Consider the following 27,885-nt stretch of genomic DNA (forward strand, 5'->3'; position numbering starts at 1 on the left):
TGCCCCTCCTCGGTGGTGCCAGCAGCCGGCGAGCACTCATTCCCAGTGGACCTTCGCCCATGTTCCTCGGGGCTGAAGCAGCCCTCTGCTAGCCTGGCTGGTGCTGCCGGCAGCCCGGGAGCCTTGCCCGGAGAGCACGCGAAGGTTTTATCTTTTGCCGTCTTGCCACCAGACAAGGGACGTCCGCTGCAGGTGGCCGGGCGTCCGTACCGTGTTTTAACACCCAAGTCCTCGTCCCTAACTTCAGAATCCCTACGTTACAGACGGGCCTCTGCTCAACAGCAGCCTGGAGCAGAAGCGGGGGGCCGGCCGGCCGTCATGGGTAAGGCGCTGGAGCCACACGGCCGCCCTTCGGGTGGGGAGGGGTGTCAGTGATGCAGTCAAGCCCCCGCTGTTCCTCACGGACAGCCAGTGAGCCAGACACGGTGGCAGCCCTAGTTTATGCCTCGATACCTTTGCCATTTGGTATTAATTCATCTGCAGAATTTGGCAAATAACTGTTAATGATGCCAGACAGGGGAGCAAGCAGTCCCCACAGAGCCCTCGATTTCACTTCCTAAATAGCTCGTCTTCGCCTCTGCCCTCCGTGCCCAGTGCTGCACCCCGACCGCACACCCCCTCCTGCAGGAGTCAGCGTGTGCCCGACCCCCTGCCCGCCAACACCTCCCCCGCTCCGTGCATATTCTGACAGGGTCCCACTCGACTCGAGCCCCCGGACCTACGTGATGAAGCTCCGATGCCCTGGCCTGGTGGCAGAGGACGCGAGCGGCTAGCGTTCCGGCTGCCCACCGACGCTTCCCTGTCCCTCTCGGTCACCTGCGGTGTGTGTTAGCCCCAACCCGGGCGGCCAGGCTCCGGCTCCAGGAACTCGTGGGTCCCGGGCCCGCCCGAATCTTCCCTGGGGCCTCTGAGCCTGAGGGCCCCGGCGCTGCAGGGACGCGGAGCTGGCCTCCCGGGCGGAAGGCTCTCTGCGGGACAGGAACGAATGAGACCGAGGGGCAGGAGGGGGGCCGCCAGGGGCCACAGATGGCTGTTTCTTGACTGGGGAACTGGCTACCGGGAGGGTGCGCGTTGAAAATTCGGCAGACTAGGAGAGGCAGGCACCCCTGCAGGCAGGTCAGGCTTCCGTGACGACAACCGAAACCCGTCTGAGCTGAGCCAGCCGATGAGGACCCTCCCGTGACCTGCACCGCCTCTCCAGTCCGCGGGCCGTGGCGCAGTCACGACGAACAAGTAGGTGGCAATCCTAGTGATTATTAGCAGCGAGCGTTCACGGACCCGCAGGGGCCCTGCGCCAGCACCGTCCCTGGAATTCTCTGCGGTGGGGGCTCGGGCTGCCGTTTCCCAGATGGAGACCCACCCACGAGGTTTCCGCTCCAAATCTGACGCCGCGGTTAAGCCACGGGGCTGGGTTGGAATCCAGGCAGCCGACCTCAGAGCCACCCTGTACCGCTGCCCACACTGCCCGCCCGCGTCCCAACCGCATCCGGCTTTAGGAGGCCCACGGTCTCCATGCAGAGCGTCCTTCTGGGGTCCCGCCCGCCGGCCTCTGCCGCGCATCCCTGGCCGGAACGTGCGCCTTGCCGGGCCCCGCGTCCGCCTGGCACGCAGCCCGGCGCCCGGCGAGGGCTTTGGCACAGGTGGGTCTGGCTTCTCTCTAGATGCCGGGACCCAGCCCCAGGCCGGGCGTGGGGCAGGGAACGCGTGAATCCGTGACTGCTGTTGGCGTCTCAGACCCTTCCGCCCTGGCTACGACCACCAGAAGCTGACGGAGAAGCTCAAGTCCAGAGCCCGCACGTAATGCCAGTATTTCACCGGGATGAATAGGATCTCTCCGGGAGACAGGATGCAGGACAGGAACGGGGCCTCGGCAAACTTGGGGAACTTCTCCAAGTCGGGGTTCTCCACGTCAACCTGAAGAAAACACTTGCCAGGTCTCCAGAGACAGGGCAGGGAGGGGGGAGGCTGCAGCGTCACCCGGGGTCCCTGCGTACCCACCTGGCTCGTGTTGTGAAGAAGATGCGTGTCGTGTGGATATAAAGCCTCTGACTCCTGCGGCGAATACAGCCGGATGTACTTCCTCCCCGTCACCTGCGAGACAGTGCCTCGTCAGTCAGCTGCTGCCCCCACTGACCACAGGTCCCTGAACCCCCCAGCCTCCCGAACCTCTCCACGCCTTTCCGCGCGCCGTTCCCTGCGCCCAGAATGCCCCAGCCCTCCCACGCACGCTCCAGGCCAGGCACACGTTGAGCCTCCAAACAGATCACGAATCAGTAACTCCGTGACCATAGCCGACGATAACTAAGCACCGGCCTGTGGCAGCCACCCTCCAGCTGCTCCAGGTGTGTTCTCTTGTTGAATTCCTCACAACCCTCCACGGCGGTTCAGCGTCACCCCATTTCACAGATAGGGAAACTGAGGCACAGAGAGGCAAGCCAAGTGGCCCAGGTTCGCCCAGCTGACAGGTGACAGGGCTGGCGTGGATGCCAAGCAGTCCGGCTTCTGGGCCCCGGATCCCAGCCTCTCTAGCATCTCCGGGCAGAGCCTCTGGGCCGGGAGAATGTTCTCATTTGTTAAACCTACCCGCCTAGAAAAACTCAGGTGGTTCCACAACAGATGCCTCTCCTTTGGCAAGAAACACACATGCTCCTCTGTCTGGGTCTCCGGACACACCATCCAGTGGCCGGGAAGCCTCTCATGTGGACAGAGGTGCTCGCAGGGAGACCACCCTGGTTCTGTCGGAGGGCAGGCAGGGGGAAGGCACTCGATCCCTCCCGAGATGACGCCCAGCCCTGCTCTGCCCAGGTGACACGGCCAGGACCCCAGAGGGTCCTTCCTGGTCAGGGAACCGCATGTGGAAACAGCCCCATCCGGAGAGAGGGTCCCACGGGGGGCCTGGTGCCATCTCTCCGGTTCATTTTTGCCACATCCCTCTCTGGGCATTTAGACACCCAAAACGTGGCCAGCCCGTGCAGGGCGGGGCCGGGAGGAGGCAGAAAGCCAATGCTCTGGAGCGACTCTAACCTGGACCAGGAAGTTCTGCTGAGGGTCCTGATGGAGAGGAGAGACGGTTCCTTGGGGACCAAACCAGGCGTTAATGGTGATCTCTTCTTCGTCTCCGTCGCCCAGGCAACAGTAGTCGGGGATGCTGATGTCCCGCTTCAGCTCCGGGATCTGTGGGTGTCAGAGCAGACATGGGAGGCCGAGTCCGGCCGGGGACACACGGGCCCAGAAGTCAACGGGCCAAACGCACACTGCCTGGTTCGGCGCTAACACGCCTGTGTCCGTGTTTCACGGGACGGGGACTTAAAAACCAACTAAAAAAATTAATAGATAGCTTAATTAGGGAAGAGTTATCATTTTATTTTCAGATTTGTTCCTGTCATAGGCATCTTCGTTTTCTGTTTGAAAAGCCTGATAGCACTGCTCTGCACTTAACCCAGCTTGGGGGGCCTGGGTGGCTCAGTCAGTTAAGCGTCCGACCCTCGATTCTGGCTCAGGTCACGATCTCACGGGTTCATGGGTTCAAGCCCCACATCAGGATCTGTGCTGATGGCGTGCAGCCTGCTTGGGATTCTCTCTCTCTCTCTCTCTCTCTCTCTCTCTCTCTCTCAAAATAAACAAACATAAAAAAAAATAGGGGTGTCTCGTGGCTCAGTCGGTTAAGCATCCGACTTTGGCTCAGGTCATGATCTCCTGGTTCACAAGTTAAACCTTCCATCGGGGCTCTGCGCTTAACAGTGCGGAGGCTGGGGCCTGCTTCAGATTCTGTCTCCCTCTCTCTCTGCCCCTCACACGTGCATGCACGCTCTCTCAAAAAATAATAAAAACATTAAAATAATAAGTACATAAACAAGCCAACCAACTTGTAATTTTCTAAAGAATGCACTTTCTGAAAATCAAGCTAAAGAAAAACAAAAAAGAAAATGGGGTTGAGGATTTATCACATCTCCGCAGAGGAAGATTTTCCAAAATTGACTAATGATAAAGCAATCACAAGACATACATTTTAAATACGTTAATTGACATGAAGACCGCTGACGTGGGAAACTTTTGAAGTGTGGTGAATGAGGGTTAGTGTAGAGAGCTCATACAAAATAAAAAGGAAAAATAACAAGGACCCCAATATGTGACTACACAAATAATCAAAGGGCAAAACCCAGATATCACACAGAAATGAATTAGACATAAGGAAGAGTTCACTCCCATTAGGGAAGAAATCTGAATGAAACGTCACTGATGCCACGGTTTCCCACTAATCAAACGAGCACACTGGGCCAGGGATGCGGCCCAGTGGTGGTGAGGGTGTGGGGAAAGGGGGCCCTGTGCAGGGCTGCTGGTGAGGCCAAGATAAAATCATTGCGACAGTGACTGGGGACGGGCCGGTCTTCAGGGTGTTTAGGCTCCGACCCAGCCGGCAGTGAGCTTGAGCAGTGCTCCTTTGTGCGGACGGGCCGGGGGCCTCACGGAGGCTGAGGTTGGGAAGATCACCTCGAAGATCACCAACCGTGGGGGCAAACGGCTTGGAGGCTTTGGGAAATTCGACAGAAACTCAAGTCTGGTCCCTAAAGGGGGACAAGGGGGACCCTTCTGCTACTTTCTTCGGGTATTTCCCGAGTAACGCCTTCCGGGTCAAAGGGGCAGCTGCGGGCCGGCTTGTGGGCCATTCTTTCAGTAGCAGCCCCTCCAAGTTCAGGCTGCTAAGAAGCCATCCATCCTTCGGAATGGCTGGAATGCTCTCCCCGCAGCAGCCTAGGAAGAAATACAGACGGGCTGCTGTGTCCACTGTTCTGAGGCCCCCTGTCCTGTCGGCCAGAGGGGTGGGGAGGATGGGAGATCCCCAAGGCCTCTGGGGACCTCCCGCCCCTCTGCCACCAGGCCCTCACACCACACAGCCGCTTCCCACTGGGATCGTGCCAGGCCCTGGGCCTGCGGAATGCTGACAAGCTGACTGGTCCCTGACGACATTATCAGGATTTCTGAAATATGACTGGTTGACTGAATGGTGTAATCAGAGCCACTGGACTCAGAGACCCCCCAAGAGAAAGGAAGCCTCCCAGGATGTGACCTGATAATTAAAGGGAGGCCTGGCATGGTGGCCAAAATCTACAACATGGGGCCCCTGGGAGAAAAGGAAGAGGTTTTTGGGCAAGAGGTTTTGGGTGGGAGCCACTGAGCTCCGTGAAGGCAGAGAAGGCCCCAGAAAGCGGTGCAGGGACCCGCCAGGCAGCACTCTGGACGGCAGGGGTAAAAACACATCTCTGGGGACCTGAGATAAAGAGCCGGGTGGCCCTCCAAAAGGCAAAATATCCTCAAGGTTTGTCTTAAAAGCAATCGGACACTCTGCCTTCTACTTTTTTTTTTTTAACTTTTTTTTTTATTTGAAAGTATGTGTGTGGGGGGGAGGGGAGGGAGGGAGGGAGGGAGGGAGGAGAGAGAGAGAGAGAGAGAGAGAGAGAGAGAGAGAGAGAGAGAGAGAATCTCAAGCAGATTCCATGCTCAGTGTGGAGCACAACTCGGGGCTTGATCCCATGACCCCGGGATCACAACGTGAGTTAAAGTCAAGAGTCGGAGGCTTAGGGTGCCTGGGTGGCTCAGGTCATGATCTCACGGTTTGTCAATTCAAGCCCCGTGTCGGGCTCGGTGCCAACAGCTCGGAGCCTGGAGCCCGCTTCGGATTCCGTGTCTCCCTCTCTCTCTGCCCTTCCCCCACTCTCACTCTGTCTCTCAAAAATCAATGTTAAAAAAGAATTAAACGACAAAAGAGTCAGAGGCTCAACGGACTGAACCACTGGCACCCCCACCTTCTGCTTCTAAAACTGCTTCCTCTTGTTCCAGTAAAATGGAAAATGGCCAAACAAGGAGCCAAGTTTACCCGTGGCTTCTCAGGTCCCCCTGGAAGGTGTGACTGAGGTCAGGTCTCTGGGGACCGTACGGCTGGACTCCCCTTTCCTTCATTAAGCAAGAGAGGACAGGAGGCAGGGTCTACAAGTCCCAATTCGGGAGAGCTGGGCAAGAGACCCCAGCCCACCTAGCCCCCACCTGCTCCGGCCTCTTTAATTTCCGGCACACGGGCTCCTGGCGGCTGGCACAGCCCCCACAGGGCCCGGGTCCCCCGGCGGGACAGGCAGTGAGAGCAGCCCCAGCCCAGCCGCACAGTGGTGCCCGAGCCCCACCAAAGCTCACCAGTCACCGGGGTCTCAATTCGAGTTTTCCTCGACCGCGCCTTTTCCCTCAACCCTGCCCAGCCACCTGCGTCCAGCCCCCGGCAGTTGGCACCTGTCTGACACCTGTCCAAACTGTTCAATCATCTCCCCAGGATGAGCCTTCAGATGGTTCCAGCCTCACTAGATGGTTTTGAAAGTATGGAACACAATCGGATTCCACTTCTCTTTGTTCCCTTATTGTGCCTCCATTTAAAAATAAAGTCTAGGGGCGCCTGGGTGGTGCAGTCGGTTAAGCGTCCGACTTCAGCCAGGTCACGATCTCGCGGTCCGTGAGTTCGAGCCCCGCGTCGGGCTCTGGGCTGATGGCTCAGAGCCTGGAGCCTGTTTCCGATTCTGTGTCTCCCTCTCTCTCTGCCCCTCCCCCGTTCATGCTCTCTCTCTGTCCCAAAAATAAATAAACGTTGAAAAAAAAAATTTAAAAAAAAAATAAATAAAGTCTATTTTTTCTCACGATGATGACTATACATCCTCATTATAGACACTCTGCAAACTGCGGAGAAAAAAAGGGAAAACTACTCACGGTCTTACGACCCACGAATCGCTGTGAATCTTCTGGGCCCTTTCTTCCTGTTCCCACCAGAGCTAAGGTCCCTCCGTGTCAGGGCACATCCTTTCTCACTTCCCCCCAGCCGGCGGGCCCCCAAGTTCCCACGGTGGCTTCGTGAGCGAGCCCTGCACCCAGGGCGCTGGGTGACAGGCATGTGGGGGGCACACCGCCAGGTGGGGGCTGAGAGCGTTTCTGCCAGCTCCTGGGAGGCTGGTGGGGCCAGCCTGTGATGCCCCCTTCTTAGGGCCGACCGGTGAAGGAGAGAAAGAGCTGGACCCGTCTCTCTACCCCCGGGCACTCTCCCTCACGACTGCCCTGGCTCTCCTGACAGATCTCCCCGGAATACCTCCTCTCACTGGAGGCATTTCCTGCTCAGAAACCTCCCAGGGGCCCCCGCTGCCTTGCAGATAGGTCCGATTTCTTGGTCTGGACTTCAAGGCTCTCCCCGCTGGGCCCCAGCCTCCCTCACTACCTTCTTGCTCTGCTCTTCTGAATGAACCCTCCGAGGCAGGCGGCCATGGCCGGCACTTGGGGCCCGCTCCAGGGTGCAGCCCGAGTCTCGGTGCAGGAGCGCCTCTCACTGGAATGTCCTGCCTCCAGCCCGGCCGGGCCCTGCTCTTCCTCTCCGCCGCCCGAGACCCCCTCCATTCTCAGTCTTCAACCGGTCTGTCCTGAGGGTCTTCGATCTGGCCAACCAGCACTGGGGACCCACAGGAGACGAACCCGGGCCCGGCCAGGCACACACGGGCCCAGCTCGGGGCGACGGCCTCGTGAACAGACAGCTGACACCGGGTAAGGACGGTGCTGGGACCGCCCGGAGAACCCTCACCAAGGAAGGCAGCGACCCGCTCTTTGTGGGTCGGGTCAGAGCCTGCCACCCGCACTTGGCTCCCCAAGACCCATTCCTCGGGTGTGACCACACCGGCTCAGACTTCTGGCTCCACCCGCTGGGGCCACCTCCTCCCCCTACCGGGGTCTTGGGGCCCTGGGGTCGGCAGGCCCAGGCTCTCACTGGCCACCTGGCAGCTTTGTCTGCTCTCCGCCCGCTGCTGGAGGACACAGGTGCCACACAAGGTTCTCCTTGCTCACCAGTGGGGTGGGCGATGAGGCTGTCAGGCCCTTTCCTGCCTTCTGGGCTCAGAGCTCAGGAAGGGAGGTGGGACAGAGGGAGAGTGGAAAAGACAAGAGGAGAGGGCGTCAGACTTACCTGGTCAAAGAGCTGGTGCTGAGCCAGGTACCCGACGTCCCTCGGCTGAGCCGCAAGAGAAAAACCAGAAGTGACACAGAAAGCCTGGTTAGTCGTAAGGGACACCCTCCAGGTGCTGCCGTTAGTGGCCTCTCGGCACCAGGGTGCACCCGGCCCCAGGCAGCCACCTGGCAAGGACCCTCGGCTCTATCCTGCTTGGTCCCCCCCCCCGTGACCTGGGGGCGAATGGGACGCTCTCCCTCTGGGGCCAGGCTGGGCCTGGGGGAGACTCCGATCCGGGGCTGCCTCTGTAGGGGCTGCTCCAGGACTCAGCTTCCTCCCTGAAAATGAAGAGGCTGCACATACAGGAGGCTTTTTTATAAATAAAAATGGAACTACACCATATGTATTACTTTGGAAAATTTTTCATTTAATGACAACATCACGAATATCTCTTCGGGTGAGCACAGACATACGTGCCTCATTCTTTTGACGGGTCCATGTTTCATAGACGGGACAGATCACTATGAAGTCAACCATCCCCTGCTGGTGGACATTCAGGGTGTCTTCCTGGCATTTCCACAAACAGTCTAACATCCTGGGCCTTCCTTATGTTTATGTTCTCCCAAAAGCAGAACAACCGAGTCAAGGGGCATGAGCATTCTAAGTTCCAGTTGCTTCTGCCAGGTTATTTTCCCAAAAGTGAATCCCAGGTTGTCTTCCTGGCAAAACTGTCAGTGCCCGCTTCCTACACGCTGGCCTGCCCTGGGGATGATCATCTTGTGAGAATTTCCGCCAGCAGACGGATGAAAAGATCTCTGCTTTCCACACCGGGCTCCACAAGGCTCAGGGGCTTCCTGGGAGGAAGGGCTTCCTGTCTAGGGCTCTGGAAGGGCCAGTGGGGGCAGAGCTCGCGCAAGGCTGCCCCCCCCCCCACCACAGCCAGCGCGGAAGTCAGCCTGGGTCTAACGGGCTCTGGGGCTCAAACTGTGTTGAAGGACACGAAGGCTCCTCTCTAGAATCCCTGGAGAACCTCTGTGCTTCCGACCCTCTCCCTCATTCCCTTGTCTTCCTTACAACTATGGAAACTACAACATGCCAGACCAGGGCTACGAGGTGGGCACGGCCGGATGTGATGTGGTCTCTCCTGCCATGGATACCGTGGCCCAGAGACACTAACTTCGGTTAACCGGGCACTGACTGTGCCACGCTTACAGCTTGCCGCGTTTAACTCTCACAAATGACCCTGTGAAGTAGGCATCGGCAACCTCCAACGGATCCCAAAGCCAGGGCACTGAGGATCGAGAGGTTCGGCAACCAGCCTGGGCCACAGAGCCGGCAAGACGGTGCTGGAGTTAACGCTCTCCCGCCTCAACCCGAAGCGCACCTGCCTGCCCCCTGACAAACCTCACCTCTGGTTCTGCGCTCCGCTCTGGGCTCGGGGCTTCTTCCCGGAAAAGGGGACCGGAAAGGGGGTTCACTCCTGCGAGCACAGGGGCAGAGCAGCATCGTGTGCTCTCGTGCCCGGTTCCCTTCTCCAGGCCTCTGGGCGACAAGGGACTCAGCGGGGGTGGGTGTGGAAGGCAGGGGACGTGGGCACGGAAGAGGTCTGTGAACGCAGCGGGACGAGGCCGCACCCCGGAGAACCGCACCAGGCGCCGGCAGAGGAGGCCGGACACTTGGGAAGAGAAGCGATGGGGGCAGGAAGGGTGATGGTGCAGGGTGGGGGGAGATCTGGGGGGCCCTCGGGAGCTCACAGTTACGATGTAGAACAGCGTACAACAGAAGGGACTGTCAGCCAGCACGGTCACCACCTGGGCCCTGTGGCTGCAGCGGACCCATGACGAAACCAGATCAGAACTCACAGGGCCCGGGCCCGGGGCTGCCTTGGGTGTGGGAAGGGGAAGCCACCACTGCCCTTATCTGAGACGGTAAAACGGCACCACTGCTTCTGAGAACAGCCTGACAGTTCCTCAAGAACGGTTAAACACGGAGTCACCACAGAACCCAGCGGTCCCGCCTCTGGCACACACCCGGGAGAGACGAACACTTGTACGTGAGCGCTCACGGCGGCGCTTTCCACGCCAGCCAAAGTGTGTGCAACCCGAACGGCTGTCAGTCGATGCCGGAACGCAAGGTGGGGTCTCCATGCAATGGAAGGGTACTGGGCACAGCCAGGGACGAGGGACTGACGGCGGGCCACGGCGTGGACGAACCCAGACGGCACTCTGCCGAGCGGAAGTGGCCACAGATGCCCACGTTTGATACGATTCCATTTCTATGAAATGTCCAGAATTGGGAGACCCACAGAAACAGGAAGCAGGCTAGTGGCCGTCTGAGGACGGGGTGGGAGGGCCGAAGGGGAAATGACTGTTCATGGCTACCGGGTTTCTTTGGGAGTGATGAGAATGTTCTGGAATGAGACACTGGTGATGGCCAGAAAACCTTACAAATACACTAAAAAACCACCAAATCGTTCCGCCCAAAATTAAATAAAATAAAAGACTTGAAATGAGTCGCGTTGTGCCCGCCCGGCAGCCTGCCCCCCTCGCTCTGGCCCACCCACCTTCTGACCACAGGCTCTGAGAGACGGCTGCCTCCAAAAGGTTGCCCTGAAGTGCCCGAATGTCATGCGTCCTCCCTGCGGTGAGCCCCACGGGAAAGGAGGCACGGGGACATACCTCATCCCTGATGTACTTGCTGATGAACTCGTTGACCGTCATGAGTGTCTGGGACCACTCCTCGTCAGTGTACCTGGAACCAACCTCCACCGGGACAGTCCGGCAGCCGGCGACGTCCTGGATGTACTCCAAGCTGGGAGACAGACGCGTACGGTCACCATCACCTGTGCGCTGAGCCTCGCCGGGCCCTCCTCTAAGTGTGCTTCACACGGGTCTCCTTTTGTCCTCACGGAACCTCTGGGGGACAGGCTGTCACCCCCACCGCACTGGCGAGGGCGCTCAGGTGCAGACACGTGGGGTTACGTGCCCACTGGCACCACGGAGCTTTGCAGAGAGATCCAGTGGGGCTGGCCTGCCAAGGCTCTTGCTGGGCGGTTCTATCTCCCTGCTGGCTAGGAACTCCCAGTTCTGTCTCTGCTCACCTCGTGTCTAAGCTGGGAAACCTCCTTGGAGCCAATGGCAGAGAGTGCAGCGGGGGCGCAGACAGGCCTGCGTCCTGAACGCCAAGGACCTCGAGCACGTTACTTAACCTCTCTAAGCCCTTGGCCCCCATTTGTAAACGGGGGCGATGACAGTACCTGTCCCACGGGAACCAGGGCGGACAGAGAGGGAGCAAACCTGGCACTGCTCAATCCGGTAAAACCCCCCTGCAGCAGAGCTCTTCCCACAGCCTCGGCGGGAACCGCCCCCTCCACGGACCCCCAGACACAGGTGACCCGGCCACCCGTCCTCACTGACCCCTGCTCCTTCCCATAGGCATTACGGCCACCGTCCAGCAGCCTGAGCCGCTCTTACAACCATGAATCCGGGGTGGGAGACCAGATGCAGATGTGAGGAGGGAACGAGCCCAAGAGCCCCGCCTAGAGAGAAGGGGACGTGTCTTAGGCTCTTGCTTCTGCTCTGAAGCCGCAAGGCCCCCGAGAAGGCCCACGGGATTGCTCAGATCCTGCAAAATGCCACGAGCAGACTTAACGCGGCACCGCCACGTGAGCACTCGCTAAAACACCTGCTTTGCGCAAGTGAGCTGAGGACGCCGCGGATCTTACGACCTCTGGCGTGAACTTGGAGCGGCGCCATCTTGTTTAACCTCAGCAGCCCACGCGGGACCGGTCGGGAAGCGCGTGCGAGGCTGCATTTCCCGGGGGAGGAAGAGAGGTGGAAGCCGAGTCCTGAAATGGGCCGAGGAGGCTCCCGGGCCTCACAGCCACCCACCTCCACTTCTTCATGCACGGCCACTGGTCGGCCACGCCTTCCAGGATCACAGGCCTCCCTGGAACCAGAAAATGCTTCCGGAAGTGCTGGAGGGATGGGCAGCGGAGCCGGGGCACCGTTCTCTCAGACCTCACGTCTGGAATCCAAACACGGTCGTGCCTCGCTTTCTGTTTAAAAGCAAAACAAAATAGCAGCACGTGCAGCAAAGTTAACATTCGGGGCCATCCGCCGGGAACGTGCGTCCGTCCCCGGCAGGCTAGCTCGGCTGTCACGAATGGGAACAGCTAACATCTACTGTCATTGCCACTGCTGCTGCTCCTGGTACTCCTGGCCCCTTCCTACTAGATCACTTAAAGCGTCTGTTCAGGGCGCCTGGGTGGCTCGGTTGGTTAAGCGTCCAACTCTTGGTTTTGGCTCCGGTCATGATCTCACGGTTTTGTGAGTTTGAGCCCCGTGTTAGGCTCCACTCGGGATTTTTCCTCCCTCTCTCTCTGCCCCTCTCCTGCTTGCACGCTCTCTCTCTCTCACAAAAATAAATAAATATTAAAAAAGAAAGAGTAGATAAAGCATCTATTTGATTGTAAAAGGAACGTGAGGCTTTCACAGAAACTCCGCAGAGGAGTCGTTACGACCCCAAATGCCGTCTGATGTTAAAGTACTCTGTCATTACTATGCGTTCCTCTCCCATCCTGTCACTCGTGAGGAGAGGACCGTTGACCCACCGGCAGGAATATGCAGGACGAATGAGCCACGTTTCCACGTTGCTACTCAGTCCCCGCGATGTCTTCTGAGGGGCTGTGCCGGAATTTCCCAACCACCTCCCAACTGAGTGACCTGAGCAAGTTACTGTCTTGGGGCCTCAGGTTCCTCCTCTGTTACATGACCGGGAGACTAGGTGTCACACGTGAAGTGCCCAGGATCTCTGGCAGGAGCGTCCGCTCCCTCTGCCCCCACTGCTGCACGTGTGTGCGCCAGCTCTGACCCCGCCCCCTCTGCTGCACGCGCGTGCGTCAGCTCTGCCCCCCCCTCTGCCCCACCCCACTGCAAGTCTGTGCACCGGCTCTGACCCCGCCCCCTCTGCTGTATGCGCGTGCGTCAGCTCTGCCCACCCCCCCCTCCCTCCGCCCCACCCCACTGCACGTGTGTGCGCCAGCTCTGACCCCGCGGCAGTGACAGCTACCAGTCTCACCCGCAGGCCGTGCACGCGGCCTCGTGCTCACCATCCCTGTTATACCCCTCTGCTCTCATTTCTTCTCACGCCCTCGTCAGAGGCACCTCCCTGAGCACCGTGAGCGGAGCTGCCTCCCCCACCTTCCCCCCCCCCCCCCCCCCCGCACGGAGAACACATTCTGTAACAGCCTCTCTGTAACCCAGACTCCAGGAGAACAGGCCCTTCTATACGTATCATGCCCTCGGCGCCTGGCACATCTAGGCCACCGCTGGTGCCGTAAAGCTGCCGAGCAAACCCCACCCCCTTACAGGCATGGGAACGCAGGGGGCAGAGAGGAGGCAAGACACCTGCCCGACTCACAGGCGGTGGGCAGCTGGTGGGAACGTGGCCCGGCAGGCCGACTCCAGACCTGAGCTCTCACCCCCTCGGCTACACGCACTGCCCACCACCACCCGCACCGTGAGCCCCACCCTGGGCACGGGGCCACCTCTGTGTTCCTTTGGGACAGAGTTGGCGTAGGAAAGGGCAGCGAACAGTGAAACTCCCGGGTCAAAGGACACTGGCATCTGCCCCCCGTGGTCTGCATGTCTGCCCTGCCCTCTGAAAGGTCAACCCACGCACCCTGCCCTTGGCCCCCTGGCATCCTCCGTGGCACCCGTATTGCATAAACCCTCCTTTGTCAATTTCACGGCCAGACATCGTTACCTCGCTGTTCTTGCCTTTTTTTTTAACCACAGGTGAGGCCGAACATTTTCCCACACGCCTAGAGGTATGGTGAGGTCCGCGTGTCAGCGCTGGGACCTGAAGCCTGGCCTCCGCCCTGCAGGGTAGTCCTCATGCGCTAAACACTGGGAAGGCCACATGGCGGGACCCTGGGGGCGGCACCCAGCAGTCACAGGAATGGGAGATGGCTGGATGTAGCACGTGGCCCAAACGCGGTGGCACGGAGAGCAAGGCAGCCAGGAAAGGGGTGACGCTTCCAGGGGCTGACCAAGAGCAAGCTGGAAGGCGTGGGCCCATGCGTCCCTCCGGGCTGCTGCTCTCTGGAGCCACAGCGCGTCCACCTCCCTCTCTCCTGAAAGGGCACTGCTTATGTAGACACTGGGGGGTGGGGGAGGGGGGGGATCGGAAATCACGCCAAGCGCCTCCCCTTCCTAATCCACGGAGACGCTATTTTCATGCCGCGAGGCCTCACCCCCCAGGGAGAGCAGACTCCTTCCTTCTAGAAAAACAGGACCGGCGGGGCACCTGAGGTGTGGCAGGTGGCAATCCCACCCAGATACCTTCTCGTGGGGCTGCTCCTGGGCCGGGCCCGGGGCGGGCCTCTTTCCCGAGGGGAGGTGCGCCTGCAGGATGGCCGCGACTTTAGTGAGGATGTCCCCGAGGATGGCCGCCCCCATCAGCAGGCCCATGTCGCAGACTCTCAGGGCTGCGGCCACGGCGCCGGCGTCCCCGGGCTCCTCGCACAGACACACGGCCTTCAGGAGGCAGCCGAAGGAGTACACGCGGCGCCAGTCTCTGTGCACGTCGCGCCACGGGCCGGTGTTGAGTTTCTCCCAGGAGTAGTCCAGGATGGCCTCGCTGGCCTGCAGACACTCGCCCCCATGGCCGCCGCAGAACAGCTCGACCGCTTCCCGCAGCAGCCGCACCACGCTGCGCTCCACCCTCTCCCCGAGCTGCAGCGTCAGCTCCTCTTTAGTGGGGGGCAGGAGTGCCCTGAGTGCTTCCCGGAGGGTGCCGGCTCTCGCCAGGGGCTCCCGGTCGCCCTCGGCCATGGGGCCCTCTGCCGGCCAGGTCGTGACGACGGTGCTGCGGGAAGAAAGAACAGTTAGAGCAGAACAGCGTGTCGCGTGCCCAAACACATACATTTGTAGATTTTCATAAAATCAAACTGGGGAGGGGGGAGCTAGAGCTGTGATGATATCCAGTAGCGAAAACGTCACCCACTGAGATTTTTAATGTATATACTAATAGGCAATCTACGGAATGGGAGACGGTATTTGCAAATGGCATATCCGATAAAGGCTTAGTATCTAAAATATATAAAGAACCGATGCAACTCAACACTCAAAAAGCAAATAAACCCAGTTAAGAGATGGGCAGGAGACATCAACAGACATTTCTCCAAAGAAGACATCCAGATGGCCAAAGACACAAGAACAGATGTTCAATGTCAATCATCATTAGGAAATGCCAATCAAAACCATAATGAGATTCCGCCTCCCACCTGTCAGAATGACTAAATCAAAAACACAAGAAACAACTGATGCTGGTGAGGGTCTGGAGAAACAGGAAGCCTTGAAAACTGTTGGTGGGAATGCAAACTCGTGCTCTGGAAAACAGTATGGAGGTTCCTCAAAAAGTTAAAAGCAGAACTACCCCATGATCCCGTAATTGCACTACTGGGTATTTACCCCAAAATACAAAGAAACACTCATTCAAAGGGATACATGCACCCCTATGTTTATAGCCAACATTATCTACAATAGCCAAATTAAGGAAAGATTCCAGGTGTCCATCGACTGATGAATGGACATGGAAGATGCGGTATATACATATTCAATGAATGTTACTCAGCCGTAGAAATTGAAATCTTGCCATTTGCAACAACATGGATGGAACTAGAGGGTATTATGCTAAGCGAAATCAGTCAGAGAAAGACAAACACCATAGGATTTCACTCATGTGGAATTTAAGAAACAAAGCAAATGAGCAAAGGAAAAATGAGACACAGAGGGAGACAAACCAAGAAACAGACTCTCAAATAGAACAAACTGATGGTTACCAGAGGGGAAGGGTGTGGAGGGATGGGGGAAATAGGAGATGGGGACCATGATGAAAATAAAATATTAAAAGATTTTTAAGGGGCGCCTGGGTGGCGCAGTCGGTTAAGCGTCCGACTTCAGCCAGGTCACGATCTCGCGGTCCGTGAGTTCGAGCCCCGCGTCGGGCTCTGGGCTGATGGCTCAGAGCCTGGAGCCTGTTTCCGATTCTGTGTCTCCCTCTCTCTCTGCCCCTCCCCCGTTCATGCTCTGTCTCTCTCTATCCCAAAAATAAATAAACGTTGAAAAAAAAAATTTTTTTTAATAAAAAAAAAAGATTTTTAAAAATCAGCGATAAAAATAATAAAAATAAAATATACATAAAGTCACTTTCTATAAAGAGAGAGACCATGCAGACATCTCCCTTACAGGTTCCCACGGCTTTCCACACGTGTCCTTTGTGACACACGTCTCACGTGAATGACTCTACAACGGTCTTCTCTGCCAAGCGTAAACTCTTGTGAGGGCAGGGCCCCCGTCTGTCTGGGGTCACCCCTACATTCAGGGCCTGGTACGATACCAGTCTCCCCATGGGCACGGGATAAATGTGTATTCAGACAGGAACGTATGTTGTCCTTAACTGGAATGCCTCCAACATCCCTCCTCTCTGGCAAACTCCTATCCAACCTTCGAGGCCCACCTTAAATGATCCCCTCTGGGAAGCCTGCCAACACTCTGATGGCTTACATGTCTGTCTCTCCAGGACTAGCTGGCAAGCTTCTCCGGGACAAGAACGTGTCTCATTTCTCTCCATTTCCCTAAAGTCCGGCTCCCGGTGGGCACTCAACTAAGGCTATTGAAGGAACGGGGTCTTAACTTCTCGGGAAGAACCCTGGGAGTACAGAAAACCTACACAGAAAGGAAAAACATCATAGTTGGTGCTCTTCTATGCGGACGGCTGGCCGGTCCTAATGCGTAAGCACTAATAGGTGAATAGGTTCTCACAGGTTTGTAATTGCTCACCTCTGATTGGTCACCTGTGCCACTGCGCTCTGGGTATACTAACAGCTGTTCCATCCGCTGTCTATCTCACGATGCTAAGAAATAGGGACCATCATGCTTTTTGCAGAGACTGCTCTATGCTAGGTAGGGGCCAGCTGACTTTTTCTGTAAAGGCCAGATGTTACACGTTTTAGGCCTGGCAGGCCATGCGGTCACTGCTGTCGCTACTCGGCCACTGTAGCATGAAAGCAGCCTTTCACAGTATGTGAACAAATGGGCATGGCCGCGTTCCAATAAAACTTTACGAAAACAAACCCTTGCTTTAAGCTCACCAAAATCCTTTTCACCCTCTTCCTGGGCACACAGACTACATTTCCAGGTCATCCCTGCCATGCGACGTGGCCACGACTACCAGCTCATGTGAACCCAAGTGATGCAGCCACTCCCGGGCCTGGCCCGCATACACCCCCTACAGGATTCTCCACGCTTTCCCTACCCGCTGGCTGCAAGTGAAGGACTCTGAGGCCCTAGAGGATGACACAGCCACAGCGGCCACAGGACTGGGCACATACGCCCATGCTGGAATGCCTCATGAGCCAAAAAGAACTTGCATTGTGTTGAGCCGCTAAACTGCTGATGATGTGTGTCAAAACGGGTAGCTGCCCTGACACAGAAACTTCTATTGCTGAGGAAACAGAGAGGGCAGAGTATTCAGTTTTGTGGCTCAGAATCCTTTCCTCTTTCTTAACAACACTCCTCCGTTTCCTTCTGAGGAGTTTCATCTCCCCCGCTGAGGTCGGTCAGGTGGGATGTTGCCAGGCCGTGGGTGTGTGCGCAAAGCCAGGCGACTGGTTCTAAGCTGCCTCCCTTGAATGTGAACTTTTGAGCAGATCGACTGGACTGGAGGTGGCTGGTGCATCACGGTCTCCTACCGGCCATTTCTGGGCCAGCCTGGTCTAGGGGCCTCACAGTTATCGTCCCGGATTCCTGGGTTATGGAGCCCCTTTCGTTCTTACTCTTTTCAAAGGGCAATTCTCCAGCTTTCCATTCCTTCTGTGGCCCCAGTGGCTCTCCAAAAAACATCTTCCTTCTGTCAGCCAGGGTTGGCTTCTTTGGTCAGGGACCCTACTTGACCCACAGGAGTCACTGATATCCCCCACCCCTGGGGGATGGTGAAAGGCAAGGAGGAAGACTAATAAAGCCTTATCAGATGCCTCACTTCCTATAAAGGGAAGAAAGCCACCGTTCCCCAGTGATCCCTGCCTCCTGTGACTAACACCCTTATCTAACTCCTTCCTCTGGAGCATGGGCAGGACCTGTAATTTGAATGGCCTTTGGAGATGCCGTTAAGAATAAGGACCCTGAGATGGAAAGATTATCCTGCATTGTGTGGGTGGGTCCAACTTTATAGAGGAGTCCTTGAAATAATCTTTCCTGGTTAAAGTCAGAGTCAGAGGGAGAGGTGATAACAGAAGGGCCAGAGAGATGCAGTTTTGCTGGCTTTGAAGATGGAGGGAGGGGGTCACAAACTAAGGAATGTGGGTGGCCTCTAGAAGCAGCAAAAGGCCAGGAAATGGATTCTCCCCTGGAGCTTCCAGAAAGGAATGCTGCCTTGCCGAGACCTTGATTTTAGCAGTCAGCCCCATGTTGAAGGTCTAATCTTACGAAAATGTAAGATAATGAATCTATACTGTTTTAAGCCACCAAGTTTGCAGTAATTTGTTACAGCAGCAACAGAAAACCGTTGACTTGCTTCTAGCCAACAAGTGTGTAAGTTTGATACATGTGGCTTTTTTTTTTTTGTGCCTAAGATGGCAAAGGTGATGGATGGGATGCCCCTTGATTGGGTTACATGAGGTTTAACTTCCACTGCCAGCCGACTCTCCCTACTGCCTTCCTGGCTCGTGTGCACTGATGAGCACGTGGCCAGTTGGGAGAGGTCCGCATGGCGAACAGATGATGGCGGCTTAGAGCCAATGGCAAGCTAGGAACTGAGGCCCTCCGTCCAACAGCCTCCAAGAACTGAATTGTTCCAACAACCACAGGGGTTTAGATCCTTGTCCAGTTGAACCTCTGGACAAGAACTTCATCCTGATGGACACCATACCTCGAGCCTCGTGAGATCCTGACACAGAGGACCCCACTAAGCCACACCACAGACTCTTGACCCAAAGAATCTAAGATAATAAATATGTGTGGCTTTAGGCAACTAAGCTTAAACTAATTGTCATACGGCACTAGATAACTAATAAACACCCCTATTCACATTTCCCTGACACCCTGGGACTCAACAAGAACTCACACAAAAGAACGGGAGAAGAAAGCAGTTTCTTTTAGCACCAACGTGCATGAAGAAGTCAGCAGTAGACAGGGAAGGGAAGATACAGGAAGGCTAGAGGTGTGGTCCCTGCAGGTAGGCTGGACAGCCCCATCCCTACCTCTGGGCCCCATTTTAACTCATTTCTCGCCAACTCGTGACTAACACCACCCACAACACTGACAGTAACACATCGTTACCTCTTTAAACTTCACAATCCGATGAAGCCGAAAATATACAAAGTGTTTACTCTAAGCCAAGGATGCCCTAAGCACTTTTTAATTCTCACAGAAACTCGAAGAAAGTATTATCGTCCCCATTTCACAGATAAGGAAGCTAAAGTGGTTAAGTGACTTGCCCCACGCATTGCGCTAGGAAGAGGGGGCACGAGAGATTTAAAACTCAGGCAGTCTGGCCCCCAGACTTCCGTGATCTCGTGGGTGAAGGAACCGAGCCACAACATCTCCGGCCAGCACACGATGAAGTTGGGAATCTGGGCTGTTTAACCCTCAACAAAACCCTGTAATGAAGGAATTATTATTCCCACTCAACAGATGAGAAAATCCCATCACTTCGTAGAAGCAAAACGGATGATCTTCCTTGCGTGTCATTATTTTTGAAGAACCTCTTCCTGAGCCTAAAGCAACAGCGATAACGTACCACTGCCCATTTCACGGTTCTCCCACCCTTCCCCTCCCTCTAATCTTATTTGTCCCTCACAACACTGTCAAGTGGCTAGGGACGTATATGATCATTTTCCCTACACCCCCACCTTCTTTTGCTGATGAAGAAACTATAGTCCAGGGGAAAAATGAAGTGACTTTCTTACGTGCCGTGTCGATGCTCTGTGGTTTCTGTACGTTATAATCTTACAATATAATCACTTACAATCTCGTGATGTGAGGTTTTACAGAGACGAATGAAGTTAAGATCTGGGAGAGTGAGCAACTTGTCCAAAACTACACAGTAAGTGGTGGCGTCTACCCAGAACACTTTTCAGCTTCAGGGGTGAGGATTACATCAGCTTTTGGATCTTTGTATCCTAGCTCGGTCCTCAGTGCACAAGGGATAGCCTTCCAGCCGGCCCAGTGAAGGATGGCACCGAGAGCCTCGAGTGGCACGGCCCTCGCCTACCAGGACGATTTCTATCTCTAGCCTCCTAGAAGATTCATAAATGTCTTGTGTTGGTCTCAGTAACAGCTTTCTTGGGAGAGCTTCACGGCCCAAACTTCCAATGTGGCCTTACCCGCTACCCACACACAAAACCATATGTGTGCCCGTCAACTGGCCTCCCTGGGTGGCTTCATGGCTCATCCCCTCAAGAGTGACTCACATGTCTTATAAAGCAGCCTCGAGAAGTCTCGGGGCGCCAGAAGACCTCAGAGACCTCATATCCTGGCTTCTCGCAAAGGTCTGCAATAAACCTCCCAGAAGACCACTTATTTGCCTGACTAGAAAAATGGCTTCGAAAGGGGTCCTTATGTACCCGCTTTGTAAATCGGTCTCTTAGTGGCCTTAAAAAACGGCTTCCCAGAGGATTTTAAATGGGCTATAAACCAGTTCTCTGGGATGCAGAGTACGGACTTTGTAAACTGGCCTCTCGGGGTGACCTTACAAAACACCCCCTCAGAGAGCTCACAAAGGCCCTTCAAAGTGAGCCTCTACAGGTGGCCTCGTGTGCTGCTTTGCCAACCGGCTTCCCAAGGTGGCCTCCCTGCACTGCTTTGCAACATGGTCTCCCAAGGCCGTCTTGTTTGGTCTCCACAAACCTGCCTCCTCAGGCAGCCTATGTGTTACTTTGCAAATTGGCCTTGGAGAGGGCCTCATGTAAATGGCCATGTCAAACAGCCTTCTGGGAGAGGGCCTCAGGCTGGCTGTACAAAACAGGTCTCCTCTTGGCCACATAATATAATGTTAGTAATTAATTTCGAATCCAGAGCTCCTCGGTGAATGGCTTTATCAAACGGTCTTCAGAGATACTTATGTTGACACCATATGACAGAGTCTTCCAGAGGTGACGCTCCGGGATAGCTCCGAGTTTGTTTTCAAAACGACTTTTCAGACTGGCTCTGTCATAGCCACTTGAATGGCCTCCCAAAGGGCCTCATGGCTGATCTTGTAACACTAGCCTCCCTGGGGCGCCTGGCTGGCTCAGTTGGTGGAGCACACAGCTCTTGATCTTGGGATTGTGAGTCTGAGCCTGGCTGTAGAGATTACTTAAAAGTGTTATGCTGGCTGTAGAGATTACTTAAAGGTGTTAAAAAAATAAAAAAACCACTAGTCTCCCAGAAGGCCTTGTGTTCGCGGGTGGAAGCAACTTTCCACGGCGAGGTGGCATACCGGTCATTATTTCTCTGAATAATCCTACAGCCTGATTCTACTGGCTTCTCGGACCCTTTCATTAGTTAGCCTTTTAAAAATTTTTTTTTTCCAACATTTATTTATTTTTGGGACAGAGAGAGACAGAGCATGAACGGGGGAGGGGCAGAGAGAGAGGGAGACACAGAATCGGAAACAGGCTCCAGGCTCTGAGCCATCAGCCCAGAGCCTGACGCGGGGCTCGAACTCACGGACCGCGAGATCGTGACCTGGCTGAAGTCGGACGCTCAACCGACTGCGCCAGCCAGGCGCCCCAGCCTTTTAAATAGTTGCCGAATCAAACAGCCTTTGGGGGAGGAGCCACATCCTACTACAGGAAACAGTCTTCCAGAGGAGAGCCGTGAACTGTTTCATAAACAGGTTTCTTTACATACTGGACCTTGTCTGAGGGCCCGATGAAACCCACCCTTTGTGTTAGTTTTACAAACCAACCAATCTCCCGTGGTTTCTTTAGAGCACCAAGAAAGTGTTAGGTTCTACCCATCAACCCTCTCGGTTAGCTCCTGTTCCCACGTGAAATGGCCTTACAGAAAAGGGCTTTCACTGGCTGGGTCAAACCCCTTCTTGATGACTGTATGAAACTATGGTCCAGAGAAGGTGGCCCCATGTGGGCTGTCAGCAGCCCTCACAACAGGCCATCTGATACGGCCCTCCACTGAAGGCAGGTACAGGCCACATGAAACTCCTTTCCAAATGGCCTCAAGTCCTGGCTTTACAAATCAAACTTCCAGCACACCCCATGTACTGGTCTCACAAAAAGGCTTCTTGATAATAGTAAAACAGTCTTCCAGAGGAAGGTGTCAGTCAGAGTAGTCTTGCGGCCTTGGCCTGGCTTTATTGACTGGCTTCCCAGAGTTCCCCACTAAACTGCCTTTTATAAAAGGTTATACGATACAGCCTTCCTGGGATGCCGGAGTGGGTCAGTTCACCGAATGGCCAACTTCTGATTCAGCTCAGGTCATGATCCCAGCGTCACAGGATCCAGCCCCATGTCAGGCTCTACACTGAACATAGAGCCTGCTTGGGATTTTCTCTCTCTCTCTCCCTCTGCCCCTCTCCTCCACTCATGGGTTCTCTCTTTCTAAAACAAAACAAAAAAAAAACCACAGCCTTCCAGAGGAAGGAGTCAAGAATAAACTGTGTGAGTCTTTCAGAGTGGCACTGTAGACTCATCTTCTAATTGGCCCCCCAGAATTCCACATAAAAAGGCATAAGCAGAGGTTGTATAAACTGCCTTCTGCAGTCAGGTACAGGTGGGTTAACTACAGAATATATCCTACAAACCAGGATGCTGTATATAGGCCTTTTTTGTTTGGTTGGGTTTTGGCTTGGTGAAGGATACATTTTTCTCTTGTAAAACTTTTTATTCTCATCGTTTTCTCCAAAGTTCTTTGTTCTTACATTGTTTGGGACTTTCATTTCTGCAAGCAGAGATTTCACAAGCTGACTACTGGGAGTGCTGTTAGTTTTCTTTCATATGTACGTAAATTTCAGCATTTATTTCATATTATTTAAACATTTAATATTTAGGACTGGTCAAGTCATAAGCTGGGGGTATTCAGGCCAACTGAGACCGATGGTCACCCCAATTATAAGCCCTATGAAAAAGCCAGAGTGGCCTTATATTGTCACTTTAAAGTCAGTTCCCTAAAACTCGTCAGGTTACCGGCCTGGAGAGACCTCTTGTTGGTCACAGAAGTCTTTTTTTGAAGGAGGTGAGGGTGGAGGTGTCAGGTACAGAAGCAGCCCCAGTGGTCTTGTGTCCTGACTTCGTGAACTGGCATTTCAAAGTGCCACGTGTACTGGCTTCGTGACATGGGACAGCTTTCAGGGGAAGGTCAGGTACAGGTTGCACAAAATAGCTTCTCTCGGTGGACTGTATCTTGGCGTGTCTTACAAAAGGCTTATTTGTTGATGATAACGATACTCTAGGTACGGGGGTCGGATAAAGGTTGTCTGAACTAACCTCTCCGAGTGGCTTTTGTCTCCGCTTTATAAGTCAACCTGATGCGAGCTTCATAAAAGGTTTCTTGTTGGTTGTATTTAACACGAAGGAGCCACGTATCGGCTACATAAAATAGACTGCGTGGCCTCAGGTCCTGACTTCGCCAATTCACCATCCAGATGGAGCACGTTTTGTAAGCTGGCCTTTCGTAGTCAACAGCCCAAGTGGGTTCTGCTGGTTACAAAACAATGCCTCCTGGGAAGCCAGGATACTCATCCCAGAATTCTGTTAAATTATCTTTAAGAACCTAAAGCAATTGCCACAACAGACTTTAAACTGGCTGGGAGAAACGGCTTCTTGGAGAATCTCACCAGGATTCGCAGAGGGTTGGCTTTATTTAAGAGCCCCCCAGGGTCCCACAAACGTCTCCGGCTGACCCGAAATGGCCATCCTGAGAGCAGTATGCCGGTCATGAGAAGCCTGCCGTGGGTGGCTTCCAAAATAGGAGCCTCTACCTGGCTTTCTGGGAGCAGGCTGCCTACTTAGTTTTCAAATCTCTTCAATTTTATCGTGGCACTATTCCACGTAAGCTGTGCAAAAAAACACAAGAGCTTTCTAGGGAGGTTTATAAAACTTTCCAGAGAGATTTGGAACTCTTTCCAGAAAGCTTTGTTTAGCGGCGCCGTGGGTAACTTTGGCCTTCTAAGGGCCCCGCTGTCTCGGGTTCGGGCCGTCGGTGGGGCCCTAACACCTGCCTGCCCCCTGACCTTGGGCTTGCTATATGTAACCCTGCTGAGCACGGTGAGTTACCTTTGCTGGACCCTAACGCGAGGGGCATAACGCGACACCAATGCTCAGAGTTAACTCCTATTACTTAGAAATCCCTGTCCTTCAGGTACCCCAAGCCGACGCTCCACCCGAGGGCTCACACCCCTTCCCCGCCTGGGGCTTCATTTGTCACGGCCCACATTCGGTTTACAGCAACCTAGCTCCAGGCCTATGACAAAGGCAGGCTTAGTCCACTACCTGTAGGTACCATCACCGAGGAAATAAACACTGGCGCAGGCGCACTAGAGTTCCGCCAACGCGCCCCCAGGAATCGCGCAGGCGCACACCGCTGGCCTCACGCATGCGAAATTACTGGTTTAAGACGAGCACTACGCACGCGTGGAACCTACCTCCTACGCGCGACGTGCAGGAGAGTTGGCGCTGCGTTCTCAGGGCGCATGCACCGCCTCTTTTTTTTTTTTTTCCCCCCTCCCCTCCCCATTCCCGCCCCAATTTCTCTACTTTGAAGAACTGCCTGGGGATTTCCAAGGCGCACGCGCGAGGCAGTCTTTCCACCGCCAATCCCCGCCCCCAACGCCCCGCCGCGCTTCGCCTTTAACACAGCGCCTGCGCAGTCCTCCCCTCTGCTTCTAAGGAGGCAGAGCTTCCCTCCCTCTGGAGTTGCTCAAGTTCACCTGTCTCGAGTTTGGGCAGTGTGGAGTGGCGCAGAGGCTGGCGACGACGTGTTCCGTTTGGTCGGAACGCTCTGGCTCTCTCCTCCCAGTAGTCAGGCTTGCCGAAGTATCGATCACTCAGTGCTCGCCTGATCGGGACGGAGTGCCTAGCCGAGCGCCGAGTGATCGATGCCGTGGCCCCGCCCCGTCGTGTTTACAAGGCCGTAGGGTAGAGGCGACCCGCAAGTGAGGGATCTTTTCCTGGTTTTCGATTCCCACGTGGGTGACGCCTGCGACTTCCTCAGCAAGGATAACTTAGTGTGCTAGTCAGCTTCGCATCCACCATTTCATCGAAACCGTACAACTAAGAGGATTCGTTTTCCTAGTTTACAGGGAGGTCAGCCAGTGCCCAGTGAAATAAAGTGGCCGAATCCTTGAACTTTGGGAAAGTCACAGCTCCTAAATTTTTGCATCCACGGCCCGCAGGAGTGAGGAAATCCTGGGTTTCAGTGGGCAGCCAGAATCCTCACTCCTGCCGCCGCGGCCCCGACCCTGAGTGGTGTGGGCATCACTGCGGGTTTTGGTTTGGAGCACCCTGCCCGTGGCTTCCAGGGGTTCAGGCCTTTTGAAGCATTGTACAGAGGTGGTAGAAAGTCCTGCTCACAGTGGGTCTGGAGCCCGAGGAGGTAAGGGAAGGGAATCATTTCCTGCTATCAAAGAAAAAAGTTACTCATGACCGCCGTTAAAGGTGGTAAGGCAGGCTACCTGCCGCTGCAGTGGGGGTCTGTGATAGAGGAAAGAGGTACTCCTGGACTCCAAATATGACAAAGGCAAGTGCAGATTCATAGCCAAGGAGCAGGGTCTAGGTCAGTGGATGGGAAATTTTTAAGAGGAAGCGTCAGGGATAAGGGGAATTCTGCTAAACCGACCACCCAGGATTTTTGCTGACGGCAGGCCAGGGTGATAAGATATTCAAGGGTAGAGGATAAGAAATCGGGTCAGATACCAAGGGTAGGGGATTTCTGCTTAATCCAACAGGATTCTTGCTAAAACAGGACTCAGCAAGCCAAGGACAGCGCCCAAGGTCAAGGCTGAGTCAGAAAGAGAACTGAGAAGAGCCTTGTCACTGGTCACCAGGGATGTGTCAGGTATTCTCTGGGGCCCCGAGAACTCCTCGATGTTAATTATGTTAACAGTCCTGTTAGGTGGAGATTATAATGTCTTATAGACAAGGAAACTGAGGGTTGCTCAAGGCCAATTCAGCAGATCAGTGGGTTCTAGGCAGTTGGCTAACATGGTGGAAAACACACCAAATGAACTCACCTCCTGCCCTCAAGGGTCTTGCAGGGAAGAGAGATTAACAGATATTTATTGAGCATTGACTACACACCTTGAGCTTTCAAAGCATTTAAAAATATTAAAATCCTAGATTAACTATTATAATTTCCACCCCCCAGTCGAGTGGTGACGGCATTGAATTTTGTCTGAGCCCCGTGTTTCTGGAAAACAGTGAAGGTTGAAGGAATTTCCCTCACCCTTTTGTGTTCCAGAAAACAGCTTGCTGCAAAGAACCCCTTTTCCATGTGACTTCCAGAAGCCTCGTGGATGCTGCCCGTGTTTACCTCCGGCAAGGCCGGGCACAGACCCTCCAAATTCCCACTCTTTGCCTCATAGGTGATTAGCTGAACTGCTTGTCCCCAGTAATCAATCAGAGCAAAATGCTTGTCAGCCAAATTTCGTTAAATTCTCTCCTTCCTCCAGCCCCTGAACTTTGGTCCACGCCCAGCCTAAGCCAGCAGACGGTCCTTCTTGCGAAGAGGACAGAATGTTCTCTGATCCCCTGTCCCGTTATGCTACTCTTTGATCCCACTTTCTAGTTCTTTTCTGCAGCCTATAAAAGAAAAATCTTTTTGCCCAACCCTGACGATGCTCGCAAACCTTATTGATGAGGGAGCGTGGGCCAAGCCAGGGGCAAAGTACAGGCTAACAGCACCCCCCTCCACCAGGTGGGATATGTGTGATATTCCTCTGACACTCCTGCCTAGTTTACGGATAGTAAACTTTTCCATAGCCTAATCTCCAGAAACCTATAGATTCTATTTCCCGGAGCCCGAATATCACCCTCATCGAGATGTAAGGGGGTTTAAGTGCTTGCCATGGTGGTGTGGGAAACAAAGCAAATGAAAAATTAAATTCCCTTACTGCCTACAGCCATTAACAAGTCCTTGAAACAGAGTGACCTTCCTCTAGGAGCTCAGCTGCCTTGACGATGATGACACTTCGGTAGGGGCAAAAGAGAATCTTGGCTTAATATTATCCTGACCACCCCCCCCCCCAGGATCCTGTGAGTCTCCTTAAACACATAAAAATTTCGGGGTGCCTGGGTGGCTCAGTCAATTAAGTGTCCGACTTTGGTTCAGGTCATGATCTCACAGCTCATGAATTTGAACCTCACGTCGGGCTCTGTGCTGACAGCTCAGAGCCTGGAGCCTGCTTTGGATTCTGTGTCTCCCTCACTCTCTGCCCCTCCCCCACTCATACTCTGTCTTTCTCTCTCTCAAAAGTAAATAAAATATTTAAAAAAATTTTTTTAATTCCTTTGCAAACCTCCTTTATCTCTACCGCCCCCCCCCCCAAAGATATATGTTAACAGTCATATTCCAGACTTAACGGCCCCTGATACACATCTGAAGGGTCTCATGACTGAGGTTTTACTAAGCAGTAACAAAAGATGTTTTCCGAGCTAGCCCCTCAAGGTCCTGGAAACCTTGCTTCCAAAATTCCTTAGAGACTTACACTGTCCCTAACCCCCTGCCAACCAGAAGGTATATATATAATCGGTCACTTTTCACAACCCCAGTGCAGCTCTTTCTGCCCACGGGTCCTGTCCCCGTGCTCTAATAAAATCACCTTTTTGCACCAAAGACGTCTTCAAGAATTCTTTCTCGGCTGTCAGCTCCGAACCCCCATCGCCCCCAAACCCCGTCATTATGGTTTTCTCTCTAGGACAGTAG

At 54.6% G+C, this 27,885-nt stretch overlaps 1 protein-coding gene and 1 long non-coding RNA gene across 6 annotated transcripts; one reads left to right on the forward strand and one right to left on the reverse strand.

The window, feature by feature from the left end:
* Window positions 1-1,234: 1,234 nt before the first annotated feature.
* Window positions 1,235-25,041, reverse strand: KDM8 (lysine demethylase 8 (putative)). 4 transcript variants are annotated; one of them, XM_086692639.1, is made up of 8 exons: window positions 24,893-25,041; window positions 14,308-14,833; window positions 11,854-12,020; window positions 10,642-10,774; window positions 7,982-8,026; window positions 3,025-3,174; window positions 1,999-2,091; window positions 1,235-1,914 (listed from the first exon to the last, which is right to left on the reverse strand). In XM_086692639.1, the coding sequence occupies exons 2-8, from the start codon at window positions 14,797-14,799 to the stop codon at window positions 1,750-1,752; spliced, it is 1,245 nt and encodes a 414-aa protein (XP_086548765.1). In that variant the 5' UTR covers window positions 14,800-14,833; window positions 24,893-25,041; the 3' UTR covers window positions 1,235-1,749. The 4 variants fall into 4 exon arrangements, with proteins under 4 accessions (XP_086548765.1, XP_086548762.1, XP_086548764.1 ...); XM_086692636.1 differs by lacking the exon at window positions 24,893-25,041 and adding an exon at window positions 24,608-24,713; XM_086692638.1 differs by lacking the exon at window positions 24,893-25,041 and adding an exon at window positions 24,240-24,576.
* On the forward strand, window positions 24,695-27,795 carry LOC147573040 (uncharacterized). Of its 2 annotated transcripts, XR_015245613.1 has the most exons (3): window positions 24,845-25,268; window positions 25,910-26,019; window positions 26,422-27,795. It is a non-coding gene; the product is annotated as an uncharacterized LOC147573040 (long non-coding RNA). The 2 variants fall into 2 exon arrangements; XR_015245612.1 differs by having other exon boundaries at window positions 24,695-26,019.
* The last annotated feature ends 90 nt before the right edge of the window (window positions 27,796-27,885 follow it).

The sequence above is a fragment of the Puma concolor genome, chromosome E3, assembly GCF_028749965.1.
Source record: "Puma concolor isolate L17-30 chromosome E3, mPumCon1.1.hap2, whole genome shotgun sequence".
Classification (NCBI taxonomy): Eukaryota; Metazoa; Chordata; class Mammalia; order Carnivora; family Felidae; genus Puma; species Puma concolor.